We start from the raw sequence: 20721 nt of genomic DNA on the forward strand, positions 1-20721 counted from the left end.
AGATATAGTGAAGGCTCTCGTGTTGCGACTACCATAATTGAGAGAATCAAATATTTGATTCATGAAATCATTTACCCAACTATTTTTTCTAAATCCCATTATTTGAGAGATAATCTTATCTTACAGGTCATGAATGTAGATGGTGCAAAATCCTGATATTAGTGGTGGGGAAGGCATTATTATAAACAATAACGGGAATGTTATGAAAGCATTTTCTATTTTGTATGGGGTGTGTACAAATTCAATGGTGGAGATGAGGATTTGGGCATCTCGGACTTTTATATTAATTATGACTACTCCTTGACTGTGAGACTTATCTCTCAAATATCATGTACCTTGTGGAGCTATTGATATTGGTTTCAGAAACTAATCAACTTTTATGATACCCTAAGAGCTCATATCTCATTTTCATTTTGAAAAAACAATCGCGAAACGGATTGGTTAGCCAACTTTGCATGTGAATCTACTATAAATTCAGTTTTCCAAGGTGATAATGCTCTCCCATCTAATATTAGTTACATCATTCGGGAAGATAAAACAGGATTATTAATCTTTCATCTTTTGCAGGTTTTCCTTTTGTATTTTGCGAGTGTTAGAGTGATTTGTATCTCATGGGTTAAGACAAGGCGGGCTTTGTCCTCCCTTTGTCTATTCATTATTTTGTTTATCTTATTTAATAAAATTTTAGGGCTTCCCGGCTCCTAGATAATATTCGGGTAAAAAAAAAAACTTATGAGCAAAAGAAGAGGAATCGGATTTGAATCCGAATCCGAATCCGAATCCGAGTTCAGGACCCCGACTTGAATATTTGACCTTTTTATTTTGTTCGAACCTGACTATTTTACCCTTATGTCGCTAGAAAGCTCATTAAATCGGAGAAATAATCAGTAAATTTTGTACAAAGATTCTTTTGTGGGAGCATTTGTCTTCACCGAGGAGACTGCTTTCCCTTTGGTGCGTTCTGTGCCCCCTTCAGCAACGAAGGGAGCCTCTGTTCTGCTTAAGCATTTTTCTCCTTACTATTTTCTCTCTTCGGGTATCGGGAGGAACCCTAGCAACGAAGGAAGTTCGATTGGCCGATTCTTCCATCTTGCACCGTTGCCAGATTTGATAGGTAAGCCGCTCCTCAACTCTTTCAGAATCTCTCTATCCTTCTATCTGTCTGGTCTCTCGTGACATGCTTGGTCTCTCACTTTCTTTAAATGGTGGTGGTTTTTTTTTTCCCCTCTAAACCTCTCTTCGATGTTTCAACCATTGCATCTATTTGTTGACAACGCCCCACACCCCTCAACTTCAGTTGAAGGCGGGATTTGATCCCCAAACATAGTAGCGGGCCACGGTCCTTACTAGCGCGATAGTATGGCTACTTCCATTCATTATGTTTGAATGAATTCAACCATACCAGCACTGTCTCTAGACTGCTCTGTCTCCTTCTTTCTCTTCAATATGGGTTTTACTTAGCTATTGTTTCTGCAGAAAAATTAGGGTGGATTTTTGGTGACTTTCAAATCGGTGTTGTTTTGGGTTTATATTTCTGTTCTATTCCATTTTGTTTTCTTAATTTGAAGTGTTGAATACAAAGAAATCATATTTTTCAGTAAATGTACGATCTGAAGTTGGATTTATTATCTTTAATGAATTCCAGGTGAGCTTCAAGTAATGGAGGATTTGTTTCCATCTCTTTGGTGCATATCTATCTATTGAATTATATAGACAGTGATCAAGAAAGAAATATTTGTGGTGCTGTAATTTCGCTTGTGTTTACAATGGAGATGGACTGGGTTGATTCGGGACTTGAGAAAAATGATGACAGTAGGGATCCAAATGGGTCTGCTAGGGGAGATTACAGAGATGAAGAACTGCTTGATGGTTTTGAAGGAGATGTCAGTGAGAAACCAAGGGAATCAAGCAAGCACCGGAGCAAAGACAGAAAGAAGAGTCGAAAAGAAGAGAAGGATCATGGAAGTAGGGATCGAGAACGGTCAAAGGCCAGTGATGTTTCAAAGGAGAGGGACAAAGGGGTTAAGGATTCAGAAAAAGATCGGGTTTCAAGTAGAGAGAAAAGAAAGGAGGATAGAGAGGACCGTGAGAAGGATAGGCACAAGGATAAGGCAAAAGAGGAAGATTATGACCTTGATAAGTACAAAAACAAGGACCGTGAGAAGGATAAAGATAGGAAAGACAAAGGGAAAGATAAAGACCGTGAAAGAGAGAGAGTGGGTGAGAAAGACCATGATCGAGGGCGAGAGAAGGAGAGGGGAAAGGAGAAGGCCAGGGATAGGGATAGGGAACGGGACAAGGAGCGGGATAGGGCGAAGGACAAGGACAGAGAAAAGGAAAGGGATAAACATAAAGATCGAGAGAGGGAAAGGGAAAGGGAAAGGGAAAGGGAAAGGGAAAGGGAAAGGGAAAAGGAAAAAGAACGCGATAAGCATGATAGGGACAAGGTTAAAGACAAAAGTAAGGGGAAGGAAAGAGAGAAAGAAAGAGAGAAGGACCAAGACAAAGAGGGGTCTAAAGATAAAGAAAGAGACAAAATGGATGGAAAAATTCATGATGAAGGTCAAGGTAGGGGTAAAGATGGTGGAAAAGACAAAAGACGTAAAACAGAGGGTGTGAATGATGGAGATGTTACTGTGCAAGGGAAGGAAATTGAGCATGAAGATAGTGATATCAGTGGCATGGAGCATAATCAAAAGACTGAGTGGGCATCAGGCCCATCAAAATCAGAGCTTGAAGAGCGGATATTGAAGTAAGTTAGCTCCGTAAATATCTCTAGATGCTTCATCATACTTTCTTTAATACTGCTGTGCTGATGCTGTTATCTGTGACACTAATATTTTGCCTCTCTAGGCTATTTCTATCCTGTGATCTATATGCTCTTGTTTCTTTTGCAGAACTTTTCCAGATTCCTTATCTTTTGTGCTATATGTATTGATTGAATTTATAGCTGCTTTATGGGTTGGCTGCTCTCCCACCACAGTAAGAAGTCAGTTGTGCTTAGCAAACATGGTCTTGAACTCCTATGATACAGACACCCATTGATCTGTAGTGTCTTTTAGCAATTAATTACAATGGTCATTATTGCTAGTGATAAATGCTAAACTTGAACAACTGAAAGCTTAATTTATTAATTTTGTTCAACTTTTTGGCAGAGATTGAATTCTTTGATCTCTTTGCCTAATATAGCTATTAGACTCTTCGCCTATTATAGCTATTAGACTCTTCGCCATTTGCCCACTTTAGCTACTTGACTGTGCACCAATGTTTAACACATTTAAAAAAAGTAACAGCTCAATTATTAACGGAAATAAAAAGGCCCTGCAAGGTGGATCTTTCAAATATGAAATTACTACAATGTAGCCCAGCCTACTGCTCCAATGACTATTGCTGGAAAATGAAACCACAGAAAATCCTCAAGAGATGCTCCTGCATCAGTTTCTGCTGTGCATTTTTAGTCCCAATTGAATTTAGTGCAAGTCATAGGTTGAGCTAGATTAGAGGCTATTAGTTTGATAAAATTCTAATCTAGAATTGTTTTGAAATGCATGTGTGCGCTTATCCATCACAAAATATTGTATACTTGAGTTTCTCATATAATTTCATAGTAAAAAGGGACAAAGAACTGTTCTTCCAATTTCCAACTTTGCAGCAAGGACCTTGAAGCAACCAAACAATTGAAGGAGGAAGCCCATTCTTCTCCTTTCACTATTCCTTCTAACTTTTTCTTTGCTCTAAGAAAGTAACCAACCACAATCTAAGATTTCTTTAATACCTCAGGCCCAATTCAGCTGATATATTAATGTTTGATTGACTGAACCACCTGAGAACTTTAGAGCCTTTGATAAAAAAATCCAAAACCCAAGATGGGAAGAAAAACAAAGAAAAGGTATAAGGTGGACATAAGATTTAAAATTCAGGACATTCATATTTTAATTATGTGTCATACTATGGAATTGTGAGAGAAAGTTATTGAAGTCTGCCTAAGAAAAGAAACTAAGATTTCAGAAAACCAATTTGGATTTATGCCAGGTAGATCTACAACAGAGGCTATCTACCTATTAAGGAGGATCATGGAAAGTTATAGAGCCTACAAGAAGGATCTCCACATGATCTTTATTGACCTAGAAAAAGCTTATGATAGAGTTCCCAGATATTTAATCCAGCATGTTCTAGTAAAGAGGGAGGTGTCGAGTACATATGTAGATGTAATTAAGGGCATGTATGAAAGCGTGGTGACTAGAGTGAGATTGGTGGGAGGTTAAGGCAAAGAATTTCCAATTATGATTGGATTAATCAAGGATCGGCCCTAAGCCCCTATTTGTTTGCACTTATCATGGATGAACTAACCAAAAACATTTTAGATGAGGTTCCCTGGTGTATGCTCTTTGTAGGTGACATCGTTTTAGTGGATGAAACTAATGCGGGGATTAACACTAAGTTGGAGCTTTGGAGATCAAATTGGAAATAAGAGGTTTTAAGATTAGTAGATCGAACTTTCGAAGACAGAGTATGTCAAATGTAACTTTAGCCATCCTATGTTGGATAATGATATGGTGAAAATTGATGAGACAGATATTCCTCAAAGTGACTGTTTCAGATACCTAGGGTCGACCATAAATAAAGAATGTGGTATAGAGGATATCTCACAGAGGATTAAAGTAGGATGGATGAAGTGGAGAGGTGCATTCGGAGTCCTATATGATCGTCATATCCCCCTAAAGCTCAAGGGAACATTCTATAGGACTGTTGTGTATCCATGATCCAACTATGATGTATGGGGAACAATGTTGGGCAGTCAAAAAGAGTCATATTGACAAACTATGTGTAGCTGAGATGAGGATGTTAAGATGGATGTGCTGTAAAACTAGGAAGGATAGAATACGGAATGGACTTATTATATCTGTTTTGGGAGTGGCCCCGATCATTGATAAGCTCCGTGAAAGTCGTTTGAGGTGGTATAGTCATGTTCAAAGGAGGCCTAAGGATGCCCTAGTAAGGAGTGATTGGTTCCAGATTGAAAGAGCTAAAAGAGCTAGGGGCAAACCTAAAATGACCATAGACGAGGTGGTGAGGAATGACATGCATAACCTTGGTCTTGTCCCCACTATGACCTTAGATGGAACCTTTTGGAGAGCAAAGATCCATGTTGCCAACCCCATTTAGCTGAATCTTTCCTAACTTTTGGGTTGTGCCTCTTCCCTCTCACACATATTTTTTTCTTCTCATCTCTCCTCTTCCTGTCTCTCCCCTCAACTCCTGTTTAGCCTTTTTTCAAAATAATTTTGTTTGGATTCGTGTAGACGACCCATTATGTTGGGATAAGCTAAGTTTGTTTTTGTTGTTGTTGTTGTTGTTGTTGTTAAAGGTATCTTGCTTATGTTTGGTTTTCAGGGTTTTTTGAAAATTTGGTTTAGGTGTATTTGGTTTTCACAGTGATTGGTTTATCTCAGTTCATCAAAGTTATTTGGGTAATTCTCAGTTTGTTTTCTAGTAAGTCAAGTCTACATTTTAGATTTTTAGTCACTAATAGTTGCACTTTCTCTAGTGCCCATGTATATTCCCAATTTCTAGTAGAATTTAGTATTCTTGTTTCAGTGATACATTTATATGGGTATATCTTTCTGTGTGCGAGGATGTAAAGAGATATCAAACATTATGTTGTAAGAAGGGATGCTATGAGTCTCTATACCCATGCCACTTGGGGAAATAATTGATTGAAAACCTAATTTACAGCTTAATTGAGTGTTAGTGTGGGTTCATGTGGGAGGTGGTAATGTAGAACTAGAATCACAAGTGATCCTAATCTTAGGTAGGATCTCAAAATCTGGATGAATAGGGAAGATGTCCTCCAATAGGTTTGGTTCTAAGCAAACAAATAAAAGGAAAATAAGAAAAGAAAGAGAGTTTGATGGAGGGTTGAGAAGGGTGGAAGAAGAATTAGGGAATGGGCATCTCACCCCTCAAGTTTAGGCATCTCACCCAACTGCACCCCACAGCATAACGGCATAAGCCATCTTTTTTTTTTTTTTTTTTTTTATTTTTTAATTTTTTAATTTTTTAATTTTTAATTTTTTTAAACTCAAATCTGCTTCTCATTAAAATTGATGGGCTTTAAATAGCCTTACATTGCTTGGGCACAAAGACATAATATAAAAGGTAACTAATGCTGAAAATAAAACCTTCTAATTTAACTTCTAACTTGCTAACCAAGTAAGAGTAAATTAGAAACTAACAACTAATGATAAAAAGGAAACTAACCTAAGTTACAAAATAGAAACTTCTTTGAAAATAGAAGCTAATTCAAATTAGCAACTAATGAAAATAGAAGCTAATTCAAAATAGCAACTAATGGAAAATAGAAACTACCTTTATCTTCTAATTAGGAAACAAAATAATAAAGGATGTAGACTCAAAACAAGACTCTAACTAAACTAATGAATTAAATCCCGTTTTCCTACTTTCTACCCATATTTTAGGCCTATTAAAGTGGCCCATTACAAATAAAACCATGGGATCAAAGGCCCAACATATACATAACCCAACCCAAGGCTTATTTGTAATAAAATAAGCCCATGAAATGACTTATTTGCATCAGGTGGATTCGTTTTAAATTTTAGGTATGTTCCTTGGGAAGCAAGGGCAGAGTATGGTCTTTCTTATTTTCACATAACCTGCTACTATTTGAACTAGTCAGCCACTGAATTTTTAGATCTTGAAATCTTTAAAATTTATCATTTTAAAAATCTAATATCTGGCTTCATCATTCCTTTAACATTTGCCATAGTTCAACAACTTTAATAATTCCAAAACCTTAGCCTCTTGCAAATTTCCATTAGAAAAAAAAAAAAAAAAAACTGTTAATTCTTCATCGACAACAACAACAAACTCAGCCTTATTCCGACTTAATGGGCTCGGCTACATGGATCCGTGCAAAACAAAGTAGGGAAAAGTGAGGTCCAAACATAATAGGAGAAAAGAAAAAAAATAAGTGAAAATAGAGAAATGAAAGAAAGAGTCATCTTGCAGGGTCTATGGAAAACATTATCTAGAATTTCTTTTAAATTTGAACCCATAGACAATGATGGAACTAGAATAGATAATTTTTGGTTCTTACTCACACGAGCCCGTATTCAACATCGTAGGTTTATTTTAATTAACTTTTTTCTTTATGTCTTTCTCGTAAAACTGAAAGCAGTAAATAACTGAAAAAAAGGGGGATCCTTTTTAATTGATTCTTTTGTCACATTGTGATACTTCAAACCATTGAAGGGAGCTATTTGAGAACATTTGGATGAGGACAAAATTATCAAAGGTTGGCACTTCTTATTTTTGATTTCTATGCAACAATGTACAAACAGTTAGACCCTATCCACTCAACATAGATTAGTGGTCATGGATATATGCCTCACTCCGTAGGATTGTAAGGGAAGCCTAATTGCTCTCTGATAAGCTGGTGGAGCTTAAATAGGGTTACCTTGAATGCATTCACCGATAAAGTGGTCAACCAAGGAAAGTGGGACTTTGAGGGGTGACAGTAATATGATGTGGAACGATATGACAACTTGTATTAGAAGGTTGCTAAAGATATCCTATGGAAATTGAAGGGAAATGTCATCCCTCTAGGGAGACTTTTTTTTTTGGGGGGGGGGGATGGTGAGGTTCAAACAGCCATTAAGACTAAAAAAGCTAGCTTTCAGACCTTGCAAATGACTAAAGACGTAGAAGATCTAAAAAGGTATAAGTCTGTTGAAACTATGAAGATTGAGGGGAAAACAAAGGCAAAGAAGTATGGAGATCTCTATAACCATCCGAGCATAAATGAAAGAGAAAAATCTCTATATAATATATAACTAAAATGAGGGAAAGGAAATGTAGAGATTTCGACCATGTTTGATATATTAGAAGTGATGATGGTAGAGTGCTAGTAATGGATGAGGACATTATGAAGAGATGGGAAAAATATTTTTATGGCCTTCTAAATGGACATTTCGAGTAACAATGGCTTAGAGGACTGCATTACTTATCAAGACATCTCACACCATAGATATATTTGAAAGGTTAGGGGGTGTCTGAAGTTAAAGAGCCTCAAAAAAAGATGAAAGTAGGCAAGACACGAGGCACAGTTTGGGTCATATTCCTCAAACAGCTCCAGCTGTGCCAAAATCCAGATAGCTCGTAATATTCTGCTTATAGCTGACTTCCTGGAATTTTTTTTTCCGTTTGATCAATTCTAGACTTGTTGAGACATTTTAGTTTATGAATGATCTGAAGTCTATATGTTTTAAATATCTATATTTGATGGGATATGTCTTCGTCATATATTTCCCATTGATTGGGTTGCATGTTCTGAGCGCCCATAGCTCAATTGATATGAAAAGAAAAGAAAATAAAAGAAAGGTTGCATGTTTGTGATATTCAATTTTTGAGTTGCTCATAGTTTCTCAGAAAATATTATGGTGCCAATCTCTTGATTTTCTAATATTTATACCCTTTTGAAAAAAATATTCTATCCCCTCTTTTTGTTTGTTCTCATTGTTGTTGGCTTCATTATGTCTGAAGAAACATTCTCTTTATCAACTGTCTATTTTTATTTATTTTTATGTATTTGTGTTAAATAAGATTTTCTGCTACAGAATGAAAGAAGAAAGATTGAAGAAAAAGTCTGAAGGTGCTTCGGAAGTTTTAGCATGGGTTAATAAGAGCCGTAAGCTGGTGGAGAAAAGGAATGTTGAAAAAGAGAAAGCCATGCATCTCTCCAAGGTTTTCGAAGAGCAGGTTAGCTTGTGCATACTTAATGTTTCTTTCTCTCTCTCTCTCTCTCTCTCTCTCTATATATATATTCCTTGGTGATATTTCCCTGATTTCCCATGCTTGATGAAGTTCATGATACATTTATTATTGGATCTTTCCCAGGACAATATTGATGAAGGGGAAAGTGATGATGATGATGGTGCAGCTCGACACACTGCCAGTATTGCCCCTTACCTCCCACCTTTTTTAGGCTGTTATTTTATGCTGTATCCCCTTTTGGACTGTTATGTGCACTCTGTGCTGATACAACACATGGTAGTCGGGTTGATGCAGTTGCATTAGACATTAATCTAAAATGGAAGCCTTTTTGCAGCCTTGGGAGGCTCATAAGGTTCTGGTGGCTGTCCAATGGCTGAAATTGACCTTGGGTAGTTATGTTATAGGTTTGACCTTTTATTTTTTATTTTTTGGGTTTCATTGTAATGGGCCTAATTTATAAGCCCATAATGTGGGTTAGTACACAGGATTAGTAGTTAACAAGGTTCAAGAATTCAAGAGGTCTTTCTGCTAGGGTCAGCTGGTGGATTCGTTTGACCTTTTTCAGTGGTCAAACAGCCATATTTTAATCTGAAACCTGGCAGAGCCCCTAATTAAACATCCATAAACAAACTGGAACCTTTAGATGTTGAAAACACACTCAAATTGGCACTTTGATTTCAAACCCTAGGTTGTCAGTGTGTGCTGTACCTCGTCTGTATATTTTTCAAAGATAGCTTATGTTACACATGATTTAGTACTATAAAATACCCAATAAAGAGAAAAAAATTAAAAAATATGCAATTGCAAGTGACAGATGGAAAAAAAATTACTTCATATTATTAAATCTCAGAAGATTACATCGAAGGTGTAAGTGTCCAGTCACTGACACTGACTTCAAAAATCACAAGTAATTCACATGAAAGCCCAAAGGTGCAAATGAGCAAAAGTCCCCTGCCCTTCCTCCTTGTCTCCTACTCTATGTCAATATCAGGGAGAGATCCAGGCGGGCTCTAAAGGGGAAGAAGATTGCTGCCACCGGAGAAACCACTAAATCTTTGTTGTTGATGACTTGCACGATTTTAGAATGCCTTTTTCCAGAAATAAATGGAAGAGGAATGGCCAAAATCCACTCAGATTTGAAATTTTTAGCCTTCACAGTGGCTTTTGCATGAAACCTGTGAAATGGGCGAAACAGTGTTGTTTTCGATCGACTTCAGATCTCTTGAAACACATGGTTATACCATTTCGGCAAATGGAACAACACAACTGGGATGACCCGAAATTTTGACCGAAACTTGAATGTTTTGGTTGAAATTATGTATGCCTGCGGGTGAGCAATACATTTTGTGCCGGTACAAGTCGGAACCGAAATATTTTGGTCGGTTTTGATCGTAACGTGTGACTTCTCCAACCATGGCAGTTAAGTGTTTGATTTAGATTAGGATACTTAATAGTTAGATGGAGTTTTATTTTAAGTTTATTTACTTTATTGAGTGTTAGGAATTTAACAAGGTCTTTATATATGTACCCCATCAATTAGATATGATTCGAGTTAAGAATATCAGTTTTTTTTAAAGAGTTTTGGTGCTATTGAGAAGCGCATTTAGGATTGGTATCCCAAATCTGATTTCTTTGTCTCCTCTTTTGTTCTGTTCTCATCTCTTCTTCACCCAAGCAGATTGTTCTCATAGTTTCCCCTCCCCTTCTATCGATCTGATTTCTTCCCCTAACAATGTAATTGCTTCCTAATCTCAGATTTGATCATTGGGCCTGCCTTCATCTGAGATCCATAATCTAGATTTTCAGATTGCACTATTTACCTAAGAGAGAAGGGATATGTGTTGGTGGAATGGCTTTAATCTGTAGGGCCCCGTTTGTTTAGAGGGGTTTATGGGGTGGGAAAGTATGACATGTGGGCCCCACATGCTTATGGGGTGAACAACATGAAAGGAAATTAGTGTAATAGTTACCGTTCATTCCCATCTTATCGTGTTTGGATGCAAATGGGAAAAGGGAAAAGCGGTGGAGAACTGTTTATCTTCTTCCCTGTTTTTTCTTCGTCCTCAAAACAACCCCCCCGGCAAAAAAAAAAAAAAAAAAAGCTTGCTGCCCCATCCTGTGCAGTAATAGAGGTTGTAAATGGTGATGGGATCTTGGCCGATGGTGGCATTAGAGTAGATGTTAGAAGAGAGAGAAGAGAGGGGGTGTTGGGGTTGGATCTGGAAAGAGGAGTTTGTGTCTCTAGGCAAATGAAGCCAATGTAAATTGGGTCGCCACAGATGCAAAAGCAAAGCAAGAAAGAGAGGTCAACGAAGGGGGGCAAAACGACTTGGGTTCATTTCAATCTCAAGTGCAATGGGAACATTGGGTTTTGAAAGAAAAAAATCCCTAGAATACTACTACTGTTCATTGTCTTCTCCATTTTTTTTTTTTTGTGTTTTTTTATTTGGTATTCAGCCTAGGTCGCAGGCTACAAGCAGACAAGGCCGCAAGTATAGTTGTCATGGCGCCAAGGCGTTGGAGGGCTGTTTAAGTGCTTAGGCGAGAAGGCGCCCGCCTTAAGGCGAATAAGGTGCAAAAAAAGATGCTACTATTTTTTTTTTTAAATATATCTATTATATCTAGTATAACTAGATAACAATGATATACTTAATTTTAAATTGCTTGTAAAAAATCAAGCCTTTGAGTTATATCAAAATACAAGAAGCACGACTTTAAGCAACATCATGGGAAAAAAGTATACACTTTAAGCAACATCAAGAGACAAGAATCAACATTCAACATGAAAGTCATATCAATGCAAATTGCAAAGTAATATATATTTTCTAACATGAGAAAACACGACAAAAAATGAACAAATTATTCATAAAAAAACAAAGCTATAAATAAAACAAAAGGCATAATAACATATAATTCCTAATGAAATATTGTAAAGAATATAATATTTAACTATTTAAGTATGTAGTTAGATATACTTACCTCTATGATGCCCAAAACGAGATCCACAAAGTCCATCATAGACCATGAGTGCATGATATTTCAATGTTTAACCCCTGTCAGTTAATACGTATAAGTTAGTGACACTAAAGCACTAAGCAACAAGAGAAACCTTGTTCCTTGGTATATGAATCATGATGGGTCATGGGTGATAGGCCATGGGTTCCAATCCTACCTGGGGAGAATTAAAAACACCTAATGGAAATTGAAGAACATAAAAATAAACCAAAATGCTAAACTTTAGTAAGCTTTAAAGTATAAATTTTAAAACAACAAAATAAACCATCAAGCTAAACTTTGTTATTGTTTGACCATAATCAAGCTAACAAATCAACATCTACTTCTTCTCCCTCCTATTGTTGCTGACCCATAGAATCAGTTGGCCTATCACCAAAGTCTTCATCAATATCTTCATCATCACGCACAACGTCGTGGACCTCTTCTTCAACTTCATCATCTGACGATTCCTCAACAGTGGCCCTCCCCTTACCACGACGCATGTAGCAAATATTGGCTGCATTTGTTGATCCTTGAGCCCTCCTAGGTAAATTACGACCCCCAACCGATGTAGATGCACCAACTGCTTTATCAACACCTCCCTATGTGAGATCCTCTCCAGGATGGACTAGATCTCCATCTTCTTGCTCCCTTGTTATCCATTCACTACTCCAATTCATTTCATCAAGAATTAATGGATCATAATTGCTGCCCTTTTCCCTTCTTTCTTGAAACCTTGAATGAAACCGACGATTATATTGGATATAGACTAGATCATTCAAGCGCTGATGTTCTAGTCTATTCCTCTTCTTGGTGTGAATCTGAATCCATAATACCTCTTTATTTAAGTCAAGAAATAGATGTAAAAAGTATAATTACAAACTAATATTTAAAAAATACTTACAAAATCAAATGTGCTCCAATTGCGCTCACAACCGGAAGCGGAGCAACAAAGGCCTAATATGTGTATTGCATATTGTTGAAGTGTAGGGGCCGAAGATCCATGTGTTTCCCACCAAGAGACTATATATAAGGAAAAAATTAGATACACATATTGTTAAATACTCGTTAAAATAATAATAAAAAAAAATTACTTAGTACGTACTAGGATCCAATGCTCCTTCACCTGACTGTCTGTTGTTTAATAGCCAATATCCTTGAAAAGCTACTTTCACATTTTTTGTACATTTGAGACTCACGTATGATCTTGTCTTGCATAGCTAAGTCGGGCACCATTCTTTCAATAACTGCCATGAATGCATCTTGTATTTTACACGATTCTTCAAAAGGGAGTCTCTCATCATTGATGTAGTCAAAATATTTGCTAGCATTTAGGTAAACGCCAGCAGTGTATAAAGGTCGATCCATTTGGATCTCCCATCGGTCATCAATAATTGCTAACACCTTCTTCCATAACCGTTCTTTATTGGCAAAATTTACTTTTATCCTTTTTTTGGCTATTTCCATTGCCAAATAAATTTTAGGCAATGCAGGCCTTTCATCACCATCTGCTAACCTCAAGACAACTAAAATTGGTTGGGATGCTCTTAAGCAATCTAGTACATGGTTCCAGAATGTTTGTACAAGTATTGTCTCAAGTACTCTCTTACCTGCCTCTGTCTTGGACAACTTAGAACTATTCCAACCATCAGATACAAGCAATTACTTCAAGGCATCCTTGTGCTTGTACAAACTTTGTAGTGTCAAGAATGAGGTAGTAAATCTTGTAACTCCAGACCTCACCAAATCCATCCCATTTGTTTTTTCCCTCAAAGCATCAACATGTTTGTATTGTTTGTAAATAATTGTTTTTACCCTCTCTATTGTTGTTTTATAAGCTTTCAACTTGCCAATTTCCTCTAACACGAGGTCCAAACAATGAGCTGCACAAAGAGTCCAATAAAGCTTACTCCTTTTTTGCATCAACATTCTACCAGCTGCAACATAATTAGATGCATTGTCTATAACTACTTGTACCACATTATCCTCCCCAATTTCTTCAATTTTACTATCAAGTAGCTGAAATAACATGTCTGCATATTGAGACTTTCTAGATACATCTACAGAGTCCATAAAATAAGTCCCCAATGGACAATTGACAAGGAAATTAATCAAGTGTCTTCCTCTCTTGTCAGTCCACCCATCAGACATAAGAGTGCATCCGTACCTTTTCCAATAATTTTCATATTTCTTCTTGATACATTCAATCTCAGCTTTTTCATCATGTAGCAAGGCACTCTCAACTCATGGTAGAAGGGGGCTTATATCCTGACTCAAATTGCGCACTGGCTTCAACCATCTCCTCAAAGCTCCTTAACTTGACTGTATTGAATGGGATGCCAACTTCATAAAACCATTTTGCAACATATGCGTTAGTTTTCTTTCTGTCTGCATTTGATCTTAAGCTGCTCTGTATTGTTGTCTGGGTAGAACCTTTAGACCTCCTCTCAGCAACTATTTCTTTAGGAGTCCGTTGAAGATAGGAATCTATTGGACCCTTTACTGCCGCTGGTGTAATAACATTAGCTTTATTCATTTTGGAAGCTATCCTAGAGCTTGGCACAAGGTTCCTTCTTGAGGAGTCTATAGTTGAGGGCCTTGGTGCACCAGACTGCTTCTATCTTTTCAGTCAAATCCTCTTCCTGCTGATTCTCAAATACATCAGGCTTCCTCTTCTGATTTTGTATGATAGCTTCATGCATCTTTCTAGCGATTGCTGCAGTTGTTTTTGAGCACTTTGATATATCTCCATACCCACTAATTAAATGTTGCTTAAGCCTTTTGATTCCTCCTTTGGCATTTTTTCCAATAAGTGTACATCACACTAAGTTCTTATCATTAAGATCTGACCAATATCCATACTTCCACCCGGGGTCTTTTGATTTGGCCTTCCTATTTGGATCTTTGTTTGGATCAGATGCTGATGCTCCAGTGCTAGCAGTAGGCCCACCACTATCACTAGTAGCCATATCTCTTTGAATAAACTACACAGACATAAGGAACAACAACAAGAGAAACAACAATAGTAAAAAAATTTCATAAGAGAAGAAGCATTGCACTAATGCACCACAGTAGTAAAAAAAAAATTCATATGAGAAGAAGCATGAGAAGAAGCATTGCACTGCCACTAATGCACTCTACAATCTAAAAAATAATAACTATTGCAAAATACAGTCTACCTACAGCAGCAGGGAAAAAATAGCACTAGCAGGAGAAGAAGCAGAGAAGCGCAATCAATTAATCATGCAATCATAATACAGCAGGAGTGCGAAGAAGAAGCATAGAAAGAAGCACTAGCAGCAGTGCTGCTAGCACAGGACAAGAAGCAGAGAAGAAGAGGAAGCATAGAAAGAACCGGCAGCTTCCATAAGAAGCAGTCGCAGACCACCAGAGGGGAAAAGAATAAAAATAAAAATAAAAAAGCACTGGCAGCCTCCATAAGAAGCAGTTGCAGAACACCAGAGGGGAAAAGAAAAAATAAAAAAAATAAAAGAGCACTAGCCGCGCACTAGCCAGCAGGGCTGCTAGTGCAGATGAAGAATCAGAAGAAGAAGACAAAGCAAAGGAGGATGAAGAAGAAAGAGAGGAAGAAGAGGCAGAGGAAGAAAGAGAGTCAGAATCAAGAAAGAAGGAAAGAATCGAGAAAGAAGGGAAAAATCGAGAAAGAAGAAGTTGTAGCAAGGAGTGGAGGAGCAGAAGAAGAATTTGCAGAAGCAGTTGCAGAACACCAGAAGGGAAAAGAAAAAGAAATAAAAATAAAAAAGCACTCGCAGCAGGGCTGCCAGTGCAGACGAAGAATCAGAAGAAGAAGACGAAGCAAAGGAGGAAGAAGAAGAGAGAGAGGAAGAAGAGACAGAGGAAGAAGAGAGTCGGAATCAAGAAAGAAGGGAAGAATCGAGAAAGAAGGGAAGAAACGAGAAACAAGAAGCTGTAGCAAGGAGTGGAGGAGCAGAAGAATTTGCAGAACCATTCGAAGAAGACCAGAGGGGAAAAGAAAAAATAAAAAAATCACTAGCAGCAGGGCTGCCAGTGCAGACGAAGAATCAGAAGAAGAAGACGAAGCAAAGGAGGAAGAAGAAGAAACAGAGGAAGAAGAGAGTCAGAATCGAGAAAGAAGAAGCTGTAGCAAGGAGAGAAAAAAAAAATCGATGGAGCATACTTGAAAGCCGAATGCCAAGTCCTGTTCTCAAATCTCAATCGATACAAGTCTGGAGGCTGGAGCAAATTTCTTTGAAACAAATTTCTTCTTCAGGTTTGAGACTTGGAGGCTGGAGCACAGTATTGAGAGAGAGGTCATGCATCTCACACCTCTTTAAAAACTGCACCACACCACTTTAAAACACTACAATTAGAATATACAAAGGAATTATTAAATCTTTCTCCTTTTTTTTTTTGGTTCACCTAAGGAGTGATTCCATGCATCTCACACCACTTTAAAACCTGCACCACACCACTTTAAAACACTACAATTAAAATATACAAACGAATTATTTAAGCGGGAAAAAAAACTATCCAAGGTGTACGCCTTCCCACATATGGCGTCCAAGGCGACCGCCTTTCTTACATGCAATACAACGTCCATCGCTTAGTCCCTAAAAAAAGCATGGACGCCGATGACGACTATTGCCGCAAGTGTGTGGTGGCATGTGATTTGGGTGAGGAGAGGCCCTCCGGTTGATGGAGAGGGCTTGCGGGTACTGCTGTGGTGGCTTGTGGTTTAGGCGAGTAGCCCATTTCTGGCAACTATGTTGGCTTGCAGCAGTAGCAGCTATTTGTTGCAGTGACTGAGCGCGATGGTTGAGTGGTGGAACGATGATGAGGGACGGGTCAGCATGTGGCTGAGAGCGTCAAGCCTCTGATTTGGTCGCAAAATACCTGGAATTTTGGCAAAGTCCCACCAATTTTGCAGGACTTTGCAAAAGGATGGGGTGGGAGAAATGCTAAGCCACGTGGGCCAACAGGAAAAATGAAGTTGTCTGCTCAAACTACTTTCCCAATTAACCAAACGCCCTAACAACTCATTGGGTGGGATGATTCGTACAAGAATCCAACCCCATCAAAACACCACTAAACTCATTGGGGTGGTTTAATTTGTACAAGAATCCCACCCCAAGATTCTCACCCCATCAAAACACCACTAATCAAACGGACCCTAGAAGGTTTATGGTAAGGGAATGGATATTTGGGTTCATGAACTGTAACCCTGTGGGAAAAGAAAAAGATAAATGATAAGTAATAGAATTCAGGGAAAATAATGGGAAAGAGAACAATTATCTTCCTTATTGGAGATCCACCAAAAAGAGAGAGAGGGGCGTTACATATCCACTGACGAACAAAATTGCATTCCTTTAATTATTCAAGCTGTTTTACAAATCAAGATGGCTACCCTTTGGATAGACTTTAGAAACTGTCGTATTAATGTCATACATTGGGCATGCACTTCAATGATATAAATTGGAAGATGACTCTTGAAGGCCAAACTACTTAGATAATTACATTGAGGAACTAAATCTCTAATTACATTGGCAAGTTAAAAACTCTTCAAAAATACCCCTTTAATTAATCGATTATTTTGATATTTTTTAACCATATCAATGTTATCCCCTTTATTTCTAAAAATTAAAGACTTACAAACTATTTGGATTTCTCTAAATCCTTATTTATTAATGTGTTTAATGCCACAGTGTTTATTTGACGTGTTCAATGAATGGATGAACTTGGGCTCATGTTGTGGGCCTCATCTTGTTACCTTACAAGTTTAGGGTTGTTTCCATCAACTTTAAAAGTCTACTCTGTTTCTTCTTGAACAAAAGGTGCTATAGCAGTGATCAGATGTGGAGTTGTGAATCTGGGGAAGGACCAAATCACGGATTATAGATTTGCAATTTGTGTCATGTTGTCCTTGGCTGCTTGAGGAACGTTGTGTGTTGTTACCCGTATGAACTTCTGTTGAACTTAAGAAGTTAGGTTCCTAGTAGTCATGTAGCATACCAACATACTTGTTATATGATCCGCAAATTGATGGGACTAAAATCTGATCAGTAAGTGATTGTGGAGAACTCAATTGCACCCTATGCTTCCTCTACAGTTCTTTTATAGATTTTAGCACAACTTCTTGAAAGTGTTATTGGAATACTTTCTGCCTCAAGTGAATAGCTTGATCTTTATTGATTTATTCTTGGTACACGTAACAGAGGATCTAGCTGGAGTTAAAGTTCGTCACGGTCTTGATAAAGTAATTGAAGGTGGAGCCGTTGTTTTGACTCTTAAAGATCAAAGCATTCTCACCAATGATGATATCAACGAAGGTAGTTTGCTTCGGTGATTTTCCTAGGTACACTCTTGCTGATATGTCTTGATTCCTATGTTCTCTAAAGCTGACATGACATTTATGCAACAGAGGCTGATGTGCTCGAAAATGTAGAGATTGGAGAGCAAAAACGGAGAGATGAGGCTTATAAGGCTGCACATAAAAAGACTGGGATATACGAGGACAAGTAAGATTGACATTATTGTTGATGCGCTGTCTCAAGAATCACCGTAAGTTATCAATTATTGCTTTTCATTTTCTCTTTGTAGGTTCAGCAATGAGGATGGTTCCCAAAAGAAAATGCTTCCACAGTACGATGATCCTGTTGAAGATGAGGTGAGCACCTTTTCGCAGCTCGAGCAGATATAGACACTTTGTATTGTTACGGGTTTTATTTCTTAACTTTGTTTTCTCTTTAGTATGTGACTTTGGATGGAGGTGGACGCTTAAGTGCCGAAGCAGAGAAGAAGATAGAAGAGGTAATTTCAGCTATTCTCCTTTCGTATTTCATGAGTAAAAAATTATCCAATGTCTGCTATTTTCCTGACAGGGTCTTTTTTTGCATTCCAGCTACGCAAAAGGTTACAGGGAGTATCTGCAAGCAATCACTCTGAAGATATCAATTCATCTGGGAAAATTTTATCAGATTACTATACGCATGAGGAAATGCTCCAGTTTAAAAAGCCGAAGAAAAAGAAATCCCTGAGGAAGAAGGAAAAGCTGGATTTAGATGCCCTAGAAGCTGAGGCTATAACTGCTGGGTTGGGCATGGGTGATCTTGGCTCCAGGAAAGATGGGAAGAGGAAAGCTGCCAAGGAGGATCAAGAGAAATCTGAGGCTGAAATAAGGAATAATGCATACCAAGCAGCTTATGCTAAAGCAGAAGAGGCATCTAAAGCACTCCGACAGGAGCAAACTCTAACTGTTAAAGTTGAGGAAGATGAAAATCCTGTTTTTGGTGAAGATGATGAGGATCTCTACAAATCTTTAGAAAAAGCAAGAAAGTTAGCTCTTAAAAAGCAAAATCAAACAGCGGCATCCGGTCCTCAAGGAGTTGCTCTTCTTGCTAGTACCGCCAACAATCAATCTAGTGATGATCATAACTCTGCATTTGAAGAACCACAAGAAAATAAGGTTGTCTTCACAGAGATGGAAGAGTTTGTGTGGGGTCTCCAGCTTGATGAAGGTAATAGTAGGTTTTCACATTTTCATTTGAAGTCAGTTGAAGCATAAGGTGAACCGGTAGACCAATAAATGGGGTATATATGGAGTATATATGGAGATGAATGGATTTTGCCTAAGAGAAATCATAAGCCAAAAGTTACCTCATTGCTTATTTAAATACTTGTAAGAGTAGCATTAGTGTAGCTGCTCCCTTTAAAGAAGCCCGAGGGTATCACCTAAGATGAAAGTTTCGTGAATTAAAGAACATCTTGACTGTTGAGTGCATTGTACGACAGAGTGAGACCCTCCGTAGTCCCTATAAATCTAGTGGATGATCAGTGGCACCCAACCCTTTGGCATTTGATCCTGTCAGACTGGGAAAAATAGTCATAGCTGAAATTTGAGACAACCTATTTTATTTACTTTTGGAATTCTGATCTATTTCCTTTAAAAAAAAAGAAAAAAAGGGAAATAAACCTGTTAGAATTAAAGAAGTAAAGTAAACCAAATATAAAAACAAAATAAAAAAAAGAAGTGGTGGTCGGAAATCTGCCCAAAAAGGAAGCAATCCTGTTTAAATTAGAAGAAATGAAAGTGACCAAATGTAAAAACGAATGAAAACAAAGAAGTGAAATATAAAATGAAGGATGTACAGATTAACTAACATAATCGAGCCAAAGTGTGCACCCCTGTGTCCTCTTTCTTTGGTTTTAGGATGGTCCTTTCTCTCTACCCATCCTAAAAAGTCTGTATAGCAGGACTTGAACCTGCGACCATTAGGTTAAAAGCTCAATGCTCTACCAATTGAGCTATACACCCAAAAAAAGCTGGGCTTTTGAGGGATTCCCTGAAATTAGAGCAAGAACCGCTTTCTAGTTGGATTCTTATTATAGCTCCTTGGCAACTTGGGAAGCCATGTAGAGGGCTGTTTGGAGGATGCAACCATGGCCCACCACCACTTCCAGAAGGACTGGTAGTACACACCTCCAGCAGGGGAACTGGCAGTTGACATGGTTGTTGGAAATGTGTCCATAAAATCTAACAATAAATTGTTTATTATGATTATGATTGCTTGACATTGACGGGCTGTGGTTTTCCATATGTTTTCACCTTAATTTTTTTCATGACTTGGGACAGTATTGGGCATTTTGTTCATATGGTCATCACGTTGTGTGTGCTTATGGATGTTGATTTAGGGATACAAGTGTGAGTGTACATTGAATATAATCACTTGAAAATCTTGAATGGAATACTACTAGTTTTTTTTAGGACAAGATTCTCATTTGTAGTTTTTGATTGGTCTCCATACCTGAGAGATCATTATCATTGCAGACAAGAATTATGGGTTTTGGTGTGCCAACAGTTGATATCCATCGGACTATATATTGGTGCGCTGGATTCATAGTGTTTGATTGTGGACGAAAGATATGCTCAACAAGGGATCAACTCCCATTTTGGGT

General features: G+C 37.9%; 1 protein-coding gene and 1 non-coding gene across 4 annotated transcripts; one reads left to right on the forward strand and one right to left on the reverse strand.

Moving 5' to 3' along the window:
* Positions 1–893: 893 nt before the first annotated feature.
* Positions 894–19528, forward strand: LOC122059560 (SART-1 family protein DOT2-like). 3 transcript variants are annotated; one of them, XM_042622425.1, is made up of 10 exons: positions 894–1114; positions 1646–2365; positions 2396–2752; positions 8637–8778; positions 8917–8974; positions 17982–18095; positions 18188–18284; positions 18367–18433; positions 18517–18576; positions 18668–19528. In XM_042622425.1, the coding sequence occupies exons 2-10, from the start codon at positions 1767–1769 to the stop codon at positions 19328–19330; spliced, it is 2157 nt and encodes a 718-aa protein (XP_042478359.1). In that variant the 5' UTR covers positions 894–1114; positions 1646–1766; the 3' UTR covers positions 19331–19528. The 3 variants fall into 3 exon arrangements, with proteins under 3 accessions (XP_042478359.1, XP_042478368.1, XP_042478349.1); XM_042622434.1 differs by having other exon boundaries at positions 2402–2752; XM_042622415.1 differs by having other exon boundaries at positions 1646–2752.
* A 477-nt stretch (positions 19529–20005) lies between these two features.
* On the reverse strand, positions 20006–20079 carry TRNAK-UUU. Its single transcript has one exon. It is a non-coding gene; the product is annotated as a tRNA-Lys (tRNA).
* Between the last annotated feature and the right edge of the window lie 642 nt (positions 20080–20721).

Source organism: Macadamia integrifolia, chromosome 2, assembly GCF_013358625.1.
Source record: "Macadamia integrifolia cultivar HAES 741 chromosome 2, SCU_Mint_v3, whole genome shotgun sequence".
Lineage (NCBI taxonomy): Eukaryota > Viridiplantae > Streptophyta > Magnoliopsida > Proteales > Proteaceae > Macadamia > Macadamia integrifolia.

Excerpts from the sequence above, each read along its gene's own strand:
- LOC122059560 (XM_042622415.1), top strand. The coding sequence starts at position 1,767 with ATGGAGATGGACTGGGTTGATTCGGGACTTGAGAAAAATGATGACAGT. Across the intron at positions 18,096-18,187 it reads CAATGATGATATCAACGAAG|AGGCTGATGTGCTCGAAAAT; the intron begins GTAGTTTGCTTC and ends TTTATGCAACAG. Across the intron at positions 18,434-18,516 it reads ATGATCCTGTTGAAGATGAG|TATGTGACTTTGGATGGAGG; the intron begins GTGAGCACCTTT and ends TTTTCTCTTTAG.